We start from the raw sequence: 19,809 nt of genomic DNA, 5'->3' as shown, positions 1-19,809 counted from the left end.
TTTTTTAAATTACTATAATAGGTATTACACTTTTTTTTTTTACAACTAAGAAGTATTATTCTGGGTACAAGATATTTTCAGCATAATTTACATTCTATTTGTGCCATTTGGCAGAAGCCTTTATTCAGACCGACATACATATTTTCTCATTTTAAGAACCTTGCTCAAGGGCTCAGCAGTGGCAGCCTGGTGGACCTGGGATTTATATTCATCAGAGCAGATAAATCTTACTCTACCTGATGTCTGTCTGCAAATTGCAGTCTGTGGAATCTCCTAAGTAAAAAGAAAGTTTAAATTAAACATTTATAAGCTATGCATCAAAGTCTAGCAAGTACAATTCCATAATATTTAACGGAAATCATCACATCGGGAACTTCACATTATAAGTAGTAGTTGAAGTGGTTTATATTCCTGGCATTTGGCAGGCACCCTCATCTCATTTATACAACTGAGCAATTGAGGGTTAAGGGCCTTGCTCAAGGGCCCAGGAGTGGCATATTGGTTGTCCAGGTGTACAACCTCACAACCTTTTGACCAGTAGTCCAACACCTTAAGCACTGTGCTACCACTTCCCCCTTTTGGTTTGGAGCAGTATGATTTGTTAGTTTGTAAAATTGAATGCATTTAATTTAATGCGTTTGTAAAAATTTAGCACAGATACTGAAAGTGCCCTCCTTATAGTCACTGAAGCTCTATAGAATGCAAAAGACTCCTCACTGACCCTCAGTCATCCTTAACATGTCTGCAACATTTGATACTAATCACCAGATCATTGGGATCTAAACCTTCACCAGGTTTTTATTATATCTTTCCGAAGCTACTATGTAGCACAGAGAGATACAGTTTCATCTCTTCCTTTCTACTTGATTTTTGCAGAGGTCAAAACTTGTTTTCTTTACATACACAATGTCCAATCAGATCTCATGGATTCTCCTGTGCCTCATCTTCTCTTTTCCTCCTTTCATTTCCTGTCCTTAACAAAGGATTATCTAAAAATTACAAGCAAACTGCAACTTCAAACTTCCTAGTGGCTGAGAATTATCAATACTGAACCTCTTAATCACTGTCCATGCAACACATATGAATTGCCGCAAGATTTTTCCATGATTCCTTCAACATTGCTGATTACACTAAATTAACGATTGCAGATTTCACACTACACAACAAGAGATAGGTTTCTGACTACAGAATGCACTCTTCATACAAGCTGCACAGGCTTTAACACTTAATATGTTGTCTCATCTTTTAATGTTTCAAATGATCTACATAGCTGCTAAACATGAGTATATTTAAGAAGTTGCACATAGATCTGTCTTTTGCTGTTTAATTCCTGCTTTAACAAGAGCTACTCATGTTATTACTGTGGTGTAGTTATGACTATGTGATAGCATTATTCGTACCACAGCGCTGATTCTGATTATGGTCAGAATAGAATGATTTTCTATAATAGCAGCTGTAGATTTACATAAATGCACTTGCTCTGATTCATTAATGTTTCATAGTAACTAACATGCTGATGCTCCACACAAATGGTTTCAAAAATGTTTGCATTTGCTGATATGGTGAGCTTTACTGCTATAATACATTTACTTAGCATTCAGTTTCAGTCCTAGTAACAGTAAGAGGTAAGGCTGTAAGAGAACACCTAGGAGAATCTTCAGGCCAGTTTCAGGCCATGACAAGCTGCATTCTCTGTCTTATTTCAAGATGTGGAATAAAAGAGTGGGAAAGAACGACTAGTTATGGCCGAGCTGTTATATTGTAAATAAAATTAACTAACATGGGTTTTTGAATGTTCCACAACATAAAAATGTAATAAATAAAACTTTCACTTTGAGATATACTGTTAGTGATAAATAATCACCAGGACAACAACATGCTCCCTAAGGATTTACATGGCATAATAAATGTCATGTCACAGATGGAGGCAGAGCAAAAAGTTACAAAAAGTAAGGTGAACGACAAGGTTGTTTTTATTTTTATTTAAAACATGTCTATATATCAGTGAGATTGTTTAAACAGTAAAAACAATAAAATAAAATAAAAATGAACATGCTTATTAATGTGCTTTAAATGAGATATTTTCCTACACTAAGAACTAACTACACTAATGTCCTGAAGAAATCTTGATTGTACTGACCCTGGAGACATTATTCCATAATGTTTAATGTATTTTAGCTTTAAGCTTTACAACATCAACATCATACTTTCTTTTCTAATGTACTTCAAAATGTTTATTATTATTATTATTATTATTATTATTATTATTATTATTATTATTATTATTATTATTATTATTGTTATTATTACTACACACAATATATTAAATAGAATTTAAAAGATTTATGCATGCAGTTTATTTACATTCAGTTTTGGGAATAAATACATAGATGTAATAGACATTCATTTAGGATTTGCAAATTCCTCCAGTGATCTCCATTTTTTTCTTCTAATATGGTTAACCTTAATGGGAAGCCTTAATGTATTGTTCTAAAATATTGGAAGGTTCTTTATTTAACAGTGACATTTTGAATTGTTCTTGGATAACAACTGCTTCTGTAGAGAATATCTTATAAATACATCAGTTACCACATACAACGTTTCAGTGTCGCAATTTCCAATCCAACTAATCAAGCAAAGCAAATCAGAAGAGGGTATAACTTTAATGGAGAAAAGACTAAATAAATAAAATATCACATGGTTTCTGACTGAACAACATGTATGTCTTTTATCTGTTGTTTGTAGACATTTGTCTAAATAGAGCTGCAGTAACCTCACGAGAACACCCGGAGATGTTTTTTGACGACTGACAAAGCAGATACATGTTTACTGTTAGTATTCAGAGCAACATAATGCTACTTGATGTAGATTGCTGTCACTATTTAAAATTCAGAATCAGAAACACTTTATTGCCTATGAATTCGACTCACAGGAATTGGATTGAACACATATAGATCTGTAATTGGAAATCTTGTGGCATTTAGAATTGTTGCAAGAATTTGAAACTGGTGTAAATGAAAAAAACAAAACAATACTTTCATAAGAAAACTCATGCCAGTTAAATATATTTAAAATAATTTAATTCAAGTAAATGCTCATAGCATAAGTTCTCCAATGATACCCCCTAGTGGCTGTCCTGCACCTAGCCATTACATGAACACCCAGGTTCAGAAGTGCAAGTACAATAAATGCTAAAAAAAAAAAAAATAAAAACATTGCATTGAATTTGCTTTGCATTGACACAGCACATAAATGCAGTGGTTAGGTTCCCCCGAGTCTTATAAAGGTTTTGGAGTTGCAACTGCCATTCAAGTTTGATATAAAATAAGAGATGTGGGCTCTGCAATCTGAGAAATTCAGCAAGTTGAATAGAAGACAAAAGGATGCAACACTCCATTGTAAAAGAAGGCCCAGTTTAAAAGTCCCTTTCAATGTACAAACTTAAAACCTAAAACAACTTGAATAAAACTTCCTCTTTAGCATTATTTATGATATTTATCATTCTTTTTTTTTTGGTTAATCAATCATACATTACAAATTAACAATACGATTACAATCTTCTAGCAAACAAAGCATTTCACTGAAACAAAGACCCTTTTATGGACGGAGACAGAAGTACAGTTCACTTGACAGTCTTCTTATCCAATTCGAAGAGAGCAAGGATGTCGAGCATGGCCTGCTTTATGTGGTTGCCAAAGCGGTGAGAGTCCTATGAAGACAGAGAGTCAGTGAATGCTGCAAATTTAACATGTACTCATGTACATGTAACATGTAAAAAAGTATAATACTCACAGTCTCTATACTGGAATACTTGCTAGATATGTGGAAGTTGATGAGGTCTTCTCCAAGAATGATATACGACACACCGTAACCATCATCTGCCACCTATAATGAGAAAACAGTCCAACAAATTTCCCACAGTAGCTATCTAATTGCATGCTTTTACTAGGAACACTTTATGTTTATCATGCCATGAATATTAATCATCTATTTTTATCCATTAATCACATAGTAAGAATTATAAGTGGCACTGAAAGAAAGGATGTCAATATGAATGGTATCATTACTTCACATGATACAGTTCTATACAAATTTTAAAATCCTTAACCTTAAATCACAAAGCATAGATGTTTATGCTACCAAGTTTTACATAGAAGTCGACACAAAGCATAATATAACCATTACCATGAGCAAAACATGAATTGGCTTTTCTGATAAGTGAATTTTATTCATATTTGCTGAATAAATATTGTACAATAAAAGCTTCTTAAACTTATCCTTCCAAAGACTAAAATGTACTTAGTTGTAATCTACTACTTTGTGCATGTGGACCTACCGGGCCAAAGCCACCTCCACTGGTGACATACTCTGGGTGCTTCTTCAAATCAAAGAGCTCGATCTGCTGTAGTGGAGTCTGACTGGTGGACAGTCTCCAGGGCTCAGACAGCACCTACGCACATACAAAGGACAAGAACTATTTCAGTCCATGTGTTTGTAGCATTTCTATTCTGTTTCCCTATTTAAGCTTAGACAAAAATTTATCAAGGGTAACTCCTCCTAAGGCTTTCGAGCCACATGCACCAAATTCGGATATGTTGTAGACCCCAGTATGAAGTTTGTTGCTATTACTTTTCTAAGCGATCCGAGTACCGGTACTTCCGGTACCAGGTCTCAAATTGGCCTTTTTTCCCATAGACTCCCATTATAAAATTTGGAGGTTTATAACTCGGCAAGCTTTCGAACTATCTACACCAAACTCAGCCAGATCCTTTAAGGTGATACTCTGAACAAAGTTTTAAATTGGTGTACAGACTAGCCTTTCGGTTGTGCCGCAGCCCTGCCCCCAAAATATACAAAATCAAAAAACTTGTTACAACATGGACATGTGACATATCAAAACAGTCAGCCAAATGAGGGGAACTTCCTCAAGAGTATTTGAATAATGTCATATGCTTGTCTCCACTTATCTCCAAATGTTTTGGCACCCTAGCTTTCTGTCCACTTGCCTCCAAAAGCAACACTAACCCTTATGTCCACTTGCCTCCAAAAGCACCATCCTTTGAGAATACTTGCACCATCAAAGCCAACATCAACGTTTGTCACGACGAACTTTACAAATCTAGTTTTGTCTTGTAAACTATCTAACATAAGCAGTATTATTGCCTGTTTACACAGTAGAAGGTTTATGGCCATGGACTCTCACTTCTTTGAGGAAGGCTGAGTCATCCCCCAGGTACTTGGACACCACATAGAGGCAGAAAATATGGCGATCGATTCCTTTGCCAGTCATAGCCATTCTATAGAGTTCCTGGTGCTTTTCTGCTGCCAGCTTCAGTAGTCGCAATTTCTCCTCTCTCTGAATGAAGAGAATAAGTTTTTTATACAGAAAGAATAACACCCACTTACTACAGTGTAATAACGAATGTCTGAGATTGGTGTTCATTGGTGCAATGTGACAGTGCATGGTTAGATTTGTTTAAGCTGGCAGGGAGACCAAAAACATATTTTGGAGAAAGACCTGCCGATCACTGATTGTGTGTTTAACTGTTGCCACATGACTGACTGATAATTACGAGAATGAGCAGGTATACAGATGTTCCTATTAAAGTGGATGGTGAGGTGTTTAATTGTTCACAGTTTGTCAGCATCATGCACTACAATCAAGGAAGCAGCACAGTTATAAATATAACACGAATAAAACTGTATATAACAGTGAAAGGATGAGCGTTTGGTCTTACTGTCTGTTTTTCATCCATCATGGCACGAACAAAATCACAAGTCTCCATGGTGCAGGAGCGAACGGTTTCAGTGCGGCCTTCACGGAACAGTCGCGTCATAGAGGCCTCATATGTCAGGCAGAACTTTTTCTTATCCTGAGGTAAGGAAATGATCATGTCACTTGACGTAAAGAATCTGAACTGAGAGTGCTATGAATAGAGGTTAATGTTGTTACCCGGAAGTGAGCGAGCTGGAGTGCGATCTGAATAAAGCCGTCTGGGCTGGTCTTACACTTCTTGATTAAACCTTTGCCAAAGTTGTTGAAGGGGAAGATGTGCATGTCTACATCATCTGCTAAGGCATTAGCCACTTTCAGAGAGCTTCTGATCACAGACTGACACTGGAGAGAAGAGAACATGAGATAAAAAAAATACCTAAACAAATGACCCACCCTGTCTGAATAACTAGACAGAACAAGCAGTTAAAGGAAGAATGCAAATAAGCACATTTATCTTGTCTGAATGTCAGGAGTAAATTAACTTGATCATGAGAATGAAAGTTCTAGAGCTGAAATATTAATAGTAATAAAAATAAAATAATAAAAACATGTGGGTTCGAGTCTTGGGCCGGCCACGACTGAGGTGCCCTTGAGCAAGGCACCGAAGCCCCCAACTGCTCCCCGGGAGCCGCAGCATAAATGGCTGCCCACTGCTCCGGGTGTGTGTTCACAGTGTGTGTGTTCACTGCAGTGTGTGTGCACTTCGGATGGGTTAAATGCAGAAAACAAATTCTGAGTATGGGTCACCATACTTTGCCGTATGTCACGTCACGTCGTCACTTTATATACAGGTGCTGAAAAGTGAGGTGCTGTATACCTCAACTGAAATATCCCACTGGAGGCGCAGTGGTCCAGGGAGATTGGGATGTGGTTTGCCACGGCAGTGGCCATCTTCAGTGTAGCCGAGCGTTATAGGATCCATAGACAACACATGCTGCAGACAAATACACACACCAACCATTAATCAACAAGATTAATCATTATTTCTTTTATTTTTTTTTCATTAAACATTGTTTCTATTCTATCTACATGTTGATGATAACATGGGTCAACAAATCACTGTTTTGTCACTTGTTTCTTGTTTTCAAAGAGCAAAAAGAATCCTTATTTACAATTCATAACATTTTACATTGATGTGATGCACTTCAGTGTTGTAACTAACACCTCAGCACATGCTGCATAATCCCACTGCACCAGAAACATGCATTGAGCTAATGATAGAATGATATTTTATAGGCTAATTAATCAGAATTAGGAACTGTCAGAATTAAAGTATTGGAAATGCTGATGAATATAAATCTCAGTGCTGACTATAATGCTAATGCTATAAGCACTATAAGCAATATAATATAATATAATTTTAATATAATATAATATATCAGTCTAGCTAATAATTGTATGATTCAAAAGCCTGGAATAACACATAAAATTTTGAAAGTCACCTCCCACAGGTGGCCCACAATGGGGGCATCAGCCCAGGTATGCTCAGCATTCAGACCCATTGTGCCATTCTTAAATATGATCAGGTTAAAGGACTTGTCAAACCATCTGCAGAGGAAAAGACATTACATTTGCATTTCATCTTCATCTGCAACTCCCACTCTTCAGACCTGAGTCTCAATAACAACATTATGACAAAAAAATAAATCACTTTTTGATGAGAATTTAATGATATCCCAACCTGTCGTAGCATTTTCCATGAAGCAGAGATTTAGCATAGCTGTCCAGGGACTGCACAGGGTTATCAGGCTCGTAACGCTGCTCTGTGTCGTCCAGCGTGACAAAGAAAGCAGCTCTCTCCACTGCGTCCAGAGACTTCCTGTTCTTCCCTGTGCTGAAAAACTCAGTGCGTGCCTTTGCCCATGGGACTCTGAAAGAAAGAGGAAGCAAGAAAATTCTTATATTCATAATAAAAAATACATAAATGACAACCCTTTTAAATCTTTTTTAGTTATCATCTGTATGTTTAGCCTTCCACTCCATTACATGATCACAAGGATACTTAATTTTGAATTTCTCTCTCTCTTTCACACTACACATGCTAATCCTGAGCTCCCAGTGACTTCAATAAAAAAAAATTATTTTTTTTTTTTGCATGCCTGCTTCACCTGTCTCCTGCAGTAAGTGCAGCCAGCGTCTCCTCTCCAGGCTGAGGCATGGAGGTATCTGCCAGAATCCTCTCCATCTGTTGCTCAATCTCCCTGGGCAACAGCAAACGGCCATCATAAAACATCCACACCTTGAAAAAGCGTCCCCTGTGGTAAACCACAATGTGCTTGCTCTCGTTCACGTGCTTGATGAAATCTGCATGCAGAGATATATGGATCAGTGTGGAGTATGAATACAGCATCAAATACACTTATTAACTACCAAAGGACTATGGATTATAATGCATTATAATCCATAGTCACTGGTCACGTTCCAATAACGTGACCAGTGTTTAAGTTTGAATGTGAAACATATGGACGAGGTTTATTATAACTTGAGTATAATTTGAGAATGTTGTTAAATTATACATTTACAATTTTAGATATTTTATATTGTTTTATTATGTAAGAAATATATTGTATATTCTTAATCAATTAGACATGGGTCCATTTCACTGTGGCAATTCAACAATAATCAAAGCCTGTCATTTACAGTGTGAAGAAATCACACCAAGGTGACTGTTTTTACTTCTATGACTTTCATAATTGATCCTTAGCCAACATGATGTTTGTCAAGGTCAAGCTTAAGCTTTTGTCTTCATTTGTTTGTCTGAGTTCAGCTACACACAGACAGTATAAAATAATAATGATCTGGTTTGTGCATTAAAATAATCTATTTAAGATAACATTTAATAATTGGCAAATTAATATTAACATCTAATTGATAGCAATTGTGTCAATTGTTCAGCAGCAAGTGTGTTAATGTAGTTCATGCAAGTATTAGTTTAAGCCTATTGAAGTTAAATTTAATGGTTAGGTGATGTTCATTAGAAGCAAAAAAAAACAAAAAAAAAAACAAGAAACCAGAGGCTTTCGTTTAGCGGTAGTAAAAAAATTTAAAGTATCATCATGCCTGCATCCTGCTTTTGTAAAACTCTTCTAAAAAGTCTTCCACTAATATTAACCACTTCAAATTATGAACATTTTAGAACAGTATTTTAATTGACTCAGGTCCTAAACTACGACAAGTTACACAAACCCCATTATGTCAATTCATGATTCATTTGTATCAAATTCTACATTCCCACATTCCCTAAACTCATGATACAAATTTTACTGGAAGAAAATCACCCACGGATTAAACACACATGGATCACAAGATCACAGCAGTACAGGTACATGCATTATAATCCAGACCCACATGCACTGTTTGATGAAATGGCAGATTATTTCAGACTGGAAATTAAGAGGCACAAGCTAAGGACAGAATAGAGGTCTACCTTCTTCTACACCTGGCACTCGAGTTGTGTTGAACATACGTTCATACTGTGATGAGCACATAGGAATAGTGTTCTGAACCATGAGCTGTAAAGCAAGAGGGAGAGTTAGACACTAACATATGGCACAGAGGAAACCCAAAGCCCAGCTCAACCACAGAGCCACTTGGAGAGAATGAAAGGATAAGTGATTAAAATAAAAGGAAAAAATAATAGAGGAAAATGGATGGAGGATCGAGGTTCACATGGGAGGAAATGAGAAGCGCATTCAGGATTATGGAGACGTAGCCTCAAGTCACCAGCATGACACTTTCTTACAAATTTGTTAGAATTTCAAGACTATGAATCACAACATTTAAATTTTAAATGGAGGATGTTATTCTACTATGTAGGCAAATAAAAGAATGCATATATCTTACGAGTACAAAAACAATTGCCAAATACTAAAATGTGCTTACTGCTAGTGACAAGAGGTGGCATGTTATCGGTCGGTCTTATCGGTTAGAGGGGATTTTAAGCACTGGTGGTAGATGGCCCTATTTCTTACCTGTCTCCAGGCCTGGGATGCGAGACGTGTTAAACATCCGCTCCCACTGTGCCGAACACAACGGCACTCTGTTCTCCAGCAAGTAAACCTGTGCATGTTTATAGCATCCAATAGCAAGGAACAAAACAGAGCACTGTTTAGGGGAGGGCTTTTTAATAATCATGCACAGTCAAGGATAGTGAATAGTGAAGAAAGTCTGAGGGGTGGACAGAGAGAGAGAGAGAGAGAGAGAGAGAGAGAGAGAGAGAGAGAGAGAGAGAGAGAGAGAGAGAGAGAGAGAGAGAGAGAGAGAAAGATGTACAAAGACATACAGAATGTAAAGCAAAAAAATAAAAGAAGAGAGAGTGTATAGGAGAGTGATAGATAGATAAAAGAGAGAGATTGAAAAGGGTAACAGACAGAGCAAGGGTGACTGAATGTGAAAGAGAGATATAGAGGGTGAGAGAATATAGAATGAGATAGAGATAGATACAGGAAAAGAATAAAGACTGTGATAGACAGAGAAGGTAATACACAGTATAAAAAATGAGGAAGGCAGAGGAAGAGTTTTGTTGAACAAGAAAGACAGCAATTAGTCAGTAGCCTAATGTAAGTTTGATACATGTGCGACACCTCAAAATCCTCACTGTATACCTACAAACATGTACTGTGTGCTGCATTCACTGTAAATAATGAATGCTTCATAGTACTTACTCAGTAACATGCTTTATGATAACTAACTTAATAGGAACTTTGGACGTTAAGGAATGAAGTTCCTGATAGGAGTCTATGCATTTTATTAACAAGAATTTAGTTCTGCAAAATAACAGATAACTGTACAAATGTGGAACTATCCACAGTTCTCTATTCACTATTCAGCAAGCAGTATGTGTGTGAAGTAGATAAGATCTCTAAGTTCTAACTAAGTACTGCTTAAAAAGTCTGTGTGACAAGGAAGTGAGTTTAATAAAAGACTCACAGGTTTGATCTGAGCACGGTCCAGTTTCCTCCTGTAAAGCATGATGGAGTGGATGGCATTCCCTGCTCTGGCAACTTGCAAATGAGTAGGGAACACGTACAGAAAGTCCTGCAGGTGTACATTAAAAAATCCATTATTCTGCTCATTTATTTTGAAGCGATTACATGCCAAATTTGTCTATTTATGTTTGTATTAGCCTGCCCTTTTTTAAAGACACAAAGACTTAATTTTTGTCTCTTGTAGCCTCACAACTGCTACTATTCTCTTCCACCTCAACTTTTCACATTCATCACTCATGTCTGATAAGACATTATATTTATCTGTCAGCTGGCCCAAACATCCTGCGATAAGAAATGAATAGCTACCTGTGAATTTGCTTAAATTTCGCTTAAATGAGCATTTTACTGCTAGCTGATCATCACTTGTTGTAAAGCCAGTCCTAGGTTCCTGATCTACTCTGATACATACTGAAACAACATTTTTGAGGTGCAGTGTCTCAATTATGAAGAGCATTTTCTTGAGTTAATACACAAAACAAAGATACTTGTAGTCATGATAACAGTTACAACAGTTATTACTATATAATAAAAATTGTTAAATTATCCATAAACATTATACAATGGGATCCAAAGGTTTGAGACCACACAAAGAATCCTGTATTTAAATCATTTAATTCTGAAATACAACACTTTTAGAATTTAAAAAAATTAAAGCAAAATAAAAATGAAAATAAATGTTCACTATTCATGATTCGGCCTCAAGTTCGAGTATTTAAATTTAGAAAACTCCTTGACATTGAAAACCTGTGTTCTAACAACCCTCTGATGGATTTGTCCTAACACAGATCAGATCATCATGTTTTACACAAACTTGTGTAGTCCATGCCAGCTGACATGTATATTGTCATTAGCACAAAGAAGGACATACCAAAGAAGTTATGATATTCATGTAAATATATCTCTAAGATCCCTGACTTGTACCCTAGTATCCCGGGATAGGCTCCAGGTTCCCGATGACCCTGTGTAGAAGCGCTGTGGATGATGGATGGACAGACTGATAGACGGATATCTCTAAGGTTCTATTTTTCACTCGATTTTGCTAATATAATTTTTAATGACAAATTTTGTATTATATTAAAATGTATGCCTAATACAAGCATTTCCACCGTTGGTTTCAGACTTTTTGGATCCCACTGTATATTTTCAAACTCTATAGTTTATATAAGCTTATAAACAAACCTAAATTATACCACGAGAGAGAAGACAAATTAACTAACCATGCTGAAAATAGGCCTACTGAAATCAACTGTAAACAACAGTGTCATGGATATAGTAATGAGGCCCTAAGGAGCAATGATGACCCCCCCCCCTCTCCCTCCCTCCCTCCCTCCCTCCCTCATATGCTGCCATTAGACTGTAAGACTGTTTACACAAAATAGGTAAACCGTGTTCTAGAGAAAAACTACAATGTTTACCATTGCATAGTAGTTGCTGTTGACCATGATGGGTCCACGTCCCCTCAGGTAAACATAATCCTCCCACCAGTCACTGACCTGCCATAACACATTAATAACAGGATTTAAACAGGAATTCAATGTCACACTAAGCTCAAAAGTAGCCATTGCATGTTAGTTACGACTTACATAATTTGAGGCCCAAAAGGCCTTGAGCTTCAGGTACCACTGGAGTTTGGGCCCCAAGTTGCTCTGGAAGTCCTTTGCCAGTGCTTCCATACGTTTGTACTGTTCATCATCCATTAGCGGACGCACTGATTCAAGGTACTAAACAAAAAGGGAGACATGTCTAAAGATCTCCTATTTTATATATAGAAAAATTATTTTATTCTAGTAACATTTCTGATGGAACAATGTGCTGAAGCTTCAATGTGTTTTGGACAGTTATAATAAAGAGTAAGTAATGATTAATAAGTACAATATAAGGAAACTGAATGTTTTACTTACTGATATCCAATAATACACTCACACTCTTTCTGTACTGTTTTAAACTGTTTCTGGCATAAGAAATGTCAAGACTCACTCTTTTCACTGTGTGCTCCACAGGGGGCACCGGTAGCCGTGGCAATGAGCTCTGGAAACTATACAGCATTGGCTTAGGTCCAGAGAACAATTTCACCAGTGCCTGCAGTGATAACAGGCATTAAACAATTGGAATGGAAATACAACATGCTATAAAACAAGCTCTGAAGGTCAAATACAGTACATAGCTTTTCCAGATACACACTACATGCAACAGTGTTTCAAGAGCAAGGTCACACTAGACAAACATGTTCAGTGGATACAAAATTGTTTTGTAAATGCTCTTAGTGAGGCTAAATGAACTCACTAGCCAAATTTTGGTTCTTATGGACATGGTCCCATGGCGATTGTACATCCAGCCATGCCAGGACAGCAGACATTTCAGCATATTCCTCATAAAAAAGATGACGGCGGTCCAAACTCCTGTCCCAACCAGGATTCCACCAACGATTTGCTGGGTGTCCTCTGTTATGTATTTACTGCAGAGAAACAGAACTGTTTACACATGAGGTCTCTCCACAGTTTCAGACCTGCAGGTGGTGATTGACCTTTTGAGACTGCTTACAGGGAGAAAGCTTTGATCCTTTTTGATTTCACATAATAGCACAATTCATCTCAAGATTTCTATCTTCATAGAGCTTATTTAATACATATATAAACAGGATGAGCCTTTGGGTTTTACTTTGTTTTGTAAAGGAAATGTGTTTAGGTCATCAAAGCAGAACAGTCCCTTATCTATCTTTACCTGCTTGCTCTCATGTTCCATCCTAACAATTAGTGAAACTCTCAATATACACAAAATCCATCATCTCCAAGAGTTTAAATGTATAAGTGCTAACAAACTACAAACTGAACAATAACACATGCAGAACCAATAAGCTCAAACCCTTAAAGTGGGTTAGAATAGAGGAAGGTTTGTGTGAAACCTCCAAGGTCTGAATGCACCCACAGTATTTATACCTGCTCACAAGCTGCCAGACAGAAAAACCAACTGGTTACACACTCAATTAAATTTCTATTTAGAGCAGGCATCCATTTAAAACAAAGGTTATGTAAAATTACAACCATTTTAAATTAACCCAGCAAAGCTACATAGCTAGTTCATCATACAGGAGCATCTGTTTTGTCATATTTTGTACAATTTTTAACAGATGAGTGTCATTAGTGATTTTAAGCAATCATCTCTGGATGTTAACAAATCAATTAGATGGGTTTTTTTTCTATCCCCTGTTAAGAAATCTTTATGTGTTTCCTACACATTCAGCAGTACTCTGTCCTTACTAATTTGATGATGTTTTACTGAGCAACTGTTCAGTAAATGGACAGCTAAGATGGGCTTAGTTACAGCCCTACATGCAATACATATGACGTTAATACATGTTGATGCCCAGACATAAATAACTACCAGTTATACACATTATGTCCAATGAGTGTATTTCAATTACTCACCAGACTGGCAAATGAGGGGCCAGTTTAGCGACGACTCCTAAAGTTGGGTCTATATTAGCATACTTTGTGAAAATCAAATAACCCCCAACCACACCTAGGAGCCCAGTAGGACTTCCAGGATAAACTCCAGTCATAACACCATTCTGTGGAAAGACATAATCATCAACATTACTTACAGCCATAATAGTATCACAATTTGCCCACAAAGTAAATGTAAGAGTTGATTTAATGCCATGATAATATCAATTGACTATAAAATTGTGGCCATTACTAATAGGTCATATAAAGCAATAAACAGTGTAATCCAACATTCCCTTTTATCAGAGGAGAAATTTTTTTTGAAAATACCTTGAACCTAATGAACCTCTTTTTCCAGGAGTGTAAGGCAGAAAGATAGATCTGCCGTAAGGCTTCATGACACAGTTGCAGGTCAATGCCATCTGGAGTAACGGTGAACTGAAAGGCCACCGCCTGGTGAGCTTCTGCCATGCTATTGCCGAAAACTCACTATCTGAGAAAAAGAAAGCATCTGTAATTAATTCACTTACACATATTGATAAGACTTTTGCTTACTCATCCTGTGATTTGAAAATCACGATCTGTAAAATTAAACAATTAGCATCAGCATCAATACATTTCTTTTAGTGAAAGTTACAGAAGTAGAGACTGATTTGTTCATGAGTTTGAAATGCAAAATCACCAATCCTTATACTACCCAAAAATAAAAAGCCTATCATACCTAAATACAATATCCTCTTATATTGTCACAGTAACAAAATGATTGTACTTTACATATGCATACTTTAATGCATACTATCTTCCAGCTGTGTTGTTGTGCTGGCTATACAAATGCATAGTATTTACAATCAGCTATTATTTACTACTTTCCCATAAAAGTGCAAACATATAAACGCCTTACCTGTCCACCGAAAAAAAAAATCACAATTAAATACATTATTTCCCTCTTATAGTGTAACCTCTGGCTCCTTCACCCTCTATACACTTTCATATGCTCTTACTCTGTCTCTTCTGAGTGGCTGTAGCTCCTTACATTTCATGTATTTTAGCTGCTGTATGACATATGTAAACAGGTTTCCTGCCAATTACCACCCAAGTACCCTGACACTTCATGGACAGAATTCCTATTTCAGGACATAGAATGACATAAGCATGGTTTTTAACATGGAAATAATCACTGACAGGCTGATGAGGGTGTGGTTTAATGCAAAGCAGATTCACTTTAGCAGTTTCCAGTAATAACATTTCCCAAAGTGTTTTAGTTGTGTACCTACACATATGTACATTTTAGCAGTTTTGTCTCATTTTCAATGTCGTGGAATATTAATATAGATATTTTTTTCCTTTTTCATTTACAGCATTTGTCAGACCCCCTTATTCAGAGTTACGGCCTTGTTCAGGGGCCCAGTGGACCTGGGATTTAAACTCACAACCTTCTGATTGTTAGTCCAACAGCTAGGATAAGATTAGATCCATTTATGACTTTATGACCATTCAAAAAAATTTTGAGGGTTTTTTGGGGGGAAAAATGGCCTCTCCATTTTCCACCACTCCCACAAATTACTGCTTGTCGTGTTACAGAGAAACTAGAATTTGCAACATTTTCTATCCTGAAGATTCTTCCATTGGAGAAAACCCCTACAAAGCAGTGATACAAAAGATACAAAACATTTTTAGTGATAAATAAGTCTTTTCAATGTATACATATTAAAAATAATATTTTAAATTCTGCTTAATTTTAGGCCTAGCTGATACGAAGTGTGCACCATACATTTATATTTACGGCATTAGGCAGATGATCTTTATCCAGAGCAATCCACAAAAGTGCTTTTACAAAAGTCGCTATCGATAAATTAATCTATGTACTATAGCTTATTATAGATGTATCTAGAATCCTAGAGATGTGATCAAGTATTGAGCCTGCCAAATGAGACATGTACTGTATACACATTGGCTTGAAATTAATATTCCATTTGATTACATTAGTGTATGACTCATAATAAGCATAAAGTAAACGTTTTATGACCAACAGCCTTACTGAGCTTTTGCAGGGGATTTAGTGGACTTTTGTTTCTTGCCTATTTCTAGACATTATAGAAATATAGTACTAATTTCTCAGAATAAATTTAAAAACTATAATAAAAGGACAAAAGTTAATATTTGTGCTGTCAAATAATACAGTGACTTGGAAATTATGCTGTGTATGTTAATAAATACCTATTTATAGTCTGTATAGTGAGTAACATATTAAGAACCTGCATCTTATCTAAGAGAGAGGTGATTGCATTGCTCAACTTCAACACGTTCTTGAGCCATACTTGCTGTAATTGCAATGATTTTTATATACAAACTTAGAAGAAACAGAGCTACTAGTGTGATGACTTATCCACATATTTTCTGATCGAATTATACCTATTGCCAAATAAAATATCATGATGAACAGAACCCTATCCCTCCTACCCAAGTAAATGCTTAAGCCTCATATCCATTAATCTGTAAAAATCCATAATGATTAAACCACTATTTTATTGGCTTAAAGAACTTCTCTGTCACTCCTGATGAAATATCCAGCTTCAGCAACCAGTTGCTAAAACACAGACCATGCTGTCAAGTGGTTTTCTAGCTTCCTTATTGCTTGTATAAACCTGTAATTGTTTGATTTTCTAATTGCCTTTGGTGCATTAGTAGAAGTAATTCAGAAACTGGTTTCTTCTACCACTTCGACCAGCTGTGTCTGTGTTTTGCCAGCTGCTCAGGCCAAAGTGATTTTTCAGCAGGGAGTTATCATAATTTGTGTCACAGCAATAATGAAAAAATGAAGTACAAAATGAAGCAGTCTAATGATTTAGTAATATAGAGACAACTAACTCTAAAAGCTAAAACTAACTAGGATTAAACAATGGTATTAGTCTAATATAATAGTGTGCATAACTTTTAAACCGTTTTTAAACTTTTAAGGTGTCATGAGATACTGCGACCAAGGAAACTGGTAGCTCTCTGTGACGTGAAAAAACACAAGCTGTCTGTGCACATGGTACACACAGGTCTGGGTTTGAATTTATTTAACATAGGGTAATATAACACTGTTACATATACGGTGTGTGCAGTGTACCCTTTTTGGTTTTGGTTTGCACTGTGGAGTGAAATTCAGGCACCTAGCCTGTGTACAATGCTCCTGTTTAGTTACAGGGTCAATGATATGTCATTGGCATGAGACGCAAAGGCATCAGAAGTCGTATGAAGGACAGAGGAAGACGCTGGTGCTAGTAAAGGCACATGTTTCACACTAAACCCCTCCCCCTCCTCCCCCTGTGTGTGTGTGTGTGTGTGTGTGTGTGTGTGTGTGTGTGTGTGTGTGTGTGTGTGTGTGTGTGTGTGTGTGTGTGTGTGTTCCTGGGTCACGTGACATGCCGATGCCACTGGAAACTAGGCGAAAGTTCGCCGCGTTGCAGCAAGAGGAAAACCACTCGAGCTCTTAGCGTTCTGATCATGTCGGTTCTCCAAAATAGAAAGTGCTGCACAAATACGCGTCATTCACAATAACGCACGTTAATACGCACGGTAATATACATATATATATTAAAACGTTTTTGTTAAAAACTTTAGTTTAGAGAGAAAGGAATAAAAAAACCCTCGATGTTCATGCGACACACGTGTTTTTATAGCTGTAACAAAAGGTACACGTTCAAATCCAAAGACAGGGAACTGGCGTTAGACTGCAACACTGTTACAACTGCGGTGGCTTTGAATGTTAAAAGGGACTCGATATTTTCTCAGAATACCTAAATACGTGGAAGTGTAATATACATCTATAACATGATTTACAAATGACCTCTGTTTGGAATCAAGCCGGGCACCTTTAACTGAGCCCGTTGTGCAACATAACGCCGGTGCGCCTGTGGCCATGTTGACAAAACAATGCCAATGTCAACGCCTGCAGGAGCCGTAATCTGTAATCCCACAACAAACTGATGGAAATGCATTAAATTAATCATCAGAAAGGTGGCACAACTGGAGCAACTGACATTCACCTATGTCATTTCCTTGACTAGTTAGTTCCTAGTTAACTGTTATTATTATTATTATTATTATTATTATTATTATTATTATTATTATTATAGCATGATGTCGGTGTTAAACATGTTATGCATGCATGTCAGGCTTGTAGGACAGACTATATGATTGGCTTTGCTCTGAGCGGTGCACTTTAACCCACTTTCCATATCGTTACTTAAACCTCACTACAGCTTATCTTACACTTCATAGACTCCATGAGCAGTTTAATTCTGTGCTACAGTGTGCCCTTGTTTTATAAGAAATTCATCGGTAATCTCACCTTGTTTGTGTGCTCTGCTGGAGTGTCGGTCTCAGAAGGACTCTTCTGCACTTTACTCAAACACACTGATGAATGGAAGCGAAGTAGAACTTGAGACCCCGCCCACTCTCCTACGTCACATACTTTATCTGGGAATCAGAATCAGAATGTTTACTGCCAGGTAATAGAGATGCGCAGATCAAAACAAGCGTTCCCAGAAACCACTGCTTTAAATAAATGTGGATTAACATAAACCCATTAACCTGCGACAAGAGTTTCTCTGATTGACATCTCCGCACCCGGTCGATTAGTATTAATTCTGATTATTGGTAATGGATGGTTCCTTTTTAACTGCGCATTCGGTGCAGTTGGAGCGATCTGATCCGATCTTTATTTATTTGTTTGTTTGTTTGTTTGTTTGTTTGTTAAACAAAAGGTTCTTCTTTGGCCAGATTAAGCTACATTTTGTTAATAGCATAAACACAGGCTTTACTCCCTTTCAGATTTGAGCTGGATGTCACCGTTTCTGTGAGCTTCCCAACAGGCGCACGCACATACACATGAACTTTGCTCAGTCGGAAAAATATCTGGATGTCGGCTATTAGACCCATCTTTTCAAAATACAATCGGGAATATTGTACTGCAAATTTCCCAAAATGCATAAAGTAACAATTAATGTAACCCCCCACACCACATATTTATAGCCCATATTTATAGCCCTACGACAAATATTGTTTTCATTTAGTCTAAACGCCAACTATGTTAATGGCCTTATCTTATGTGGTAAAGATAGAATAGCATCAACTGCGGGATTCAGGCGATTGCGCCGTGTCTCTAAAACACGCACAAGATTGTGTTTGCGCAAGCGGCTGCAGCCTTAGGGATAAAGGCGTCCTGCCAAATGCTGTAAATGTAAATGTGGGATGGATCTTGTTTCTCCCAGAACGAAAGCAAATATTCCTCTGATATTTAGAGTGTGTGGTTAATTGCATTATTAATGACTTATGCCTATCTTATCCATCAGAAGGTAATCAAAATTAAATATTTTATTATCAGAGCCACCAGACCCGCGGATATAACCGCGTTATGCGTATCACCCCCAGGTACTGTAGGGTCTGTAAACTAATGCAGGATGTGCAAAATGGCCAGTGCAAATGTTACCTATATCACAGTTGAAAAAATAACTGTACATTACTGCAGGATATACAATAATGGTTGATTAGATCAGTAGTGGATGGAAATAAACTGTTTTTGTGGCATGAAGTATTAGTTTTTCACAGCCTTCTG

General features: G+C 37.0%; 1 protein-coding gene across 4 annotated transcripts; it reads right to left on the bottom strand.

The window, feature by feature from the left end:
• Window positions 1–1,950: 1,950 nt before the first annotated feature.
• On the bottom strand, window positions 1,951–18,700 carry cpt1ab (carnitine palmitoyltransferase 1Ab (liver)). Of its 4 annotated transcripts, none has more exons than XM_027172959.2 (19): window positions 18,544–18,700; window positions 14,538–14,700; window positions 14,190–14,332; window positions 13,048–13,219; window positions 12,742–12,843; window positions 12,348–12,485; window positions 12,180–12,257; window positions 10,706–10,813; window positions 9,748–9,835; window positions 7,885–8,080; window positions 7,458–7,646; window positions 7,219–7,324; window positions 6,594–6,710; window positions 5,954–6,118; window positions 5,739–5,873; window positions 5,204–5,356; window positions 4,337–4,450; window positions 3,793–3,885; window positions 1,951–3,709 (listed from the first exon to the last, which is right to left on the bottom strand). In XM_027172959.2, exons 2-19 carry the CDS (start codon window positions 14,676–14,678, stop codon window positions 3,623–3,625), a joined length of 2,325 nt encoding a protein of 774 aa, XP_027028760.1. In that variant the 5' UTR covers window positions 14,679–14,700; window positions 18,544–18,700; the 3' UTR covers window positions 1,951–3,622. The 4 variants fall into 4 exon arrangements, with proteins under 4 accessions (XP_027028760.1, XP_027028762.1, XP_027028761.1 ...); XM_027172961.2 differs by lacking the exon at window positions 9,748–9,835 and adding an exon at window positions 9,204–9,288; XM_027172960.2 differs by having other exon boundaries at window positions 14,538–14,696; window positions 18,544–18,652.
• Window positions 18,701–19,809: the final 1,109 nt, after the last annotated feature.

Source organism: Tachysurus fulvidraco, chromosome 10, assembly GCF_022655615.1.
Source record: "Tachysurus fulvidraco isolate hzauxx_2018 chromosome 10, HZAU_PFXX_2.0, whole genome shotgun sequence".
Lineage (NCBI taxonomy): Eukaryota > Metazoa > Chordata > Actinopteri > Siluriformes > Bagridae > Tachysurus > Tachysurus fulvidraco.
The sequence above is the reverse complement of the archived record's forward strand: the minus strand, read 5'-3'. Positions and strand labels throughout refer to the sequence as shown.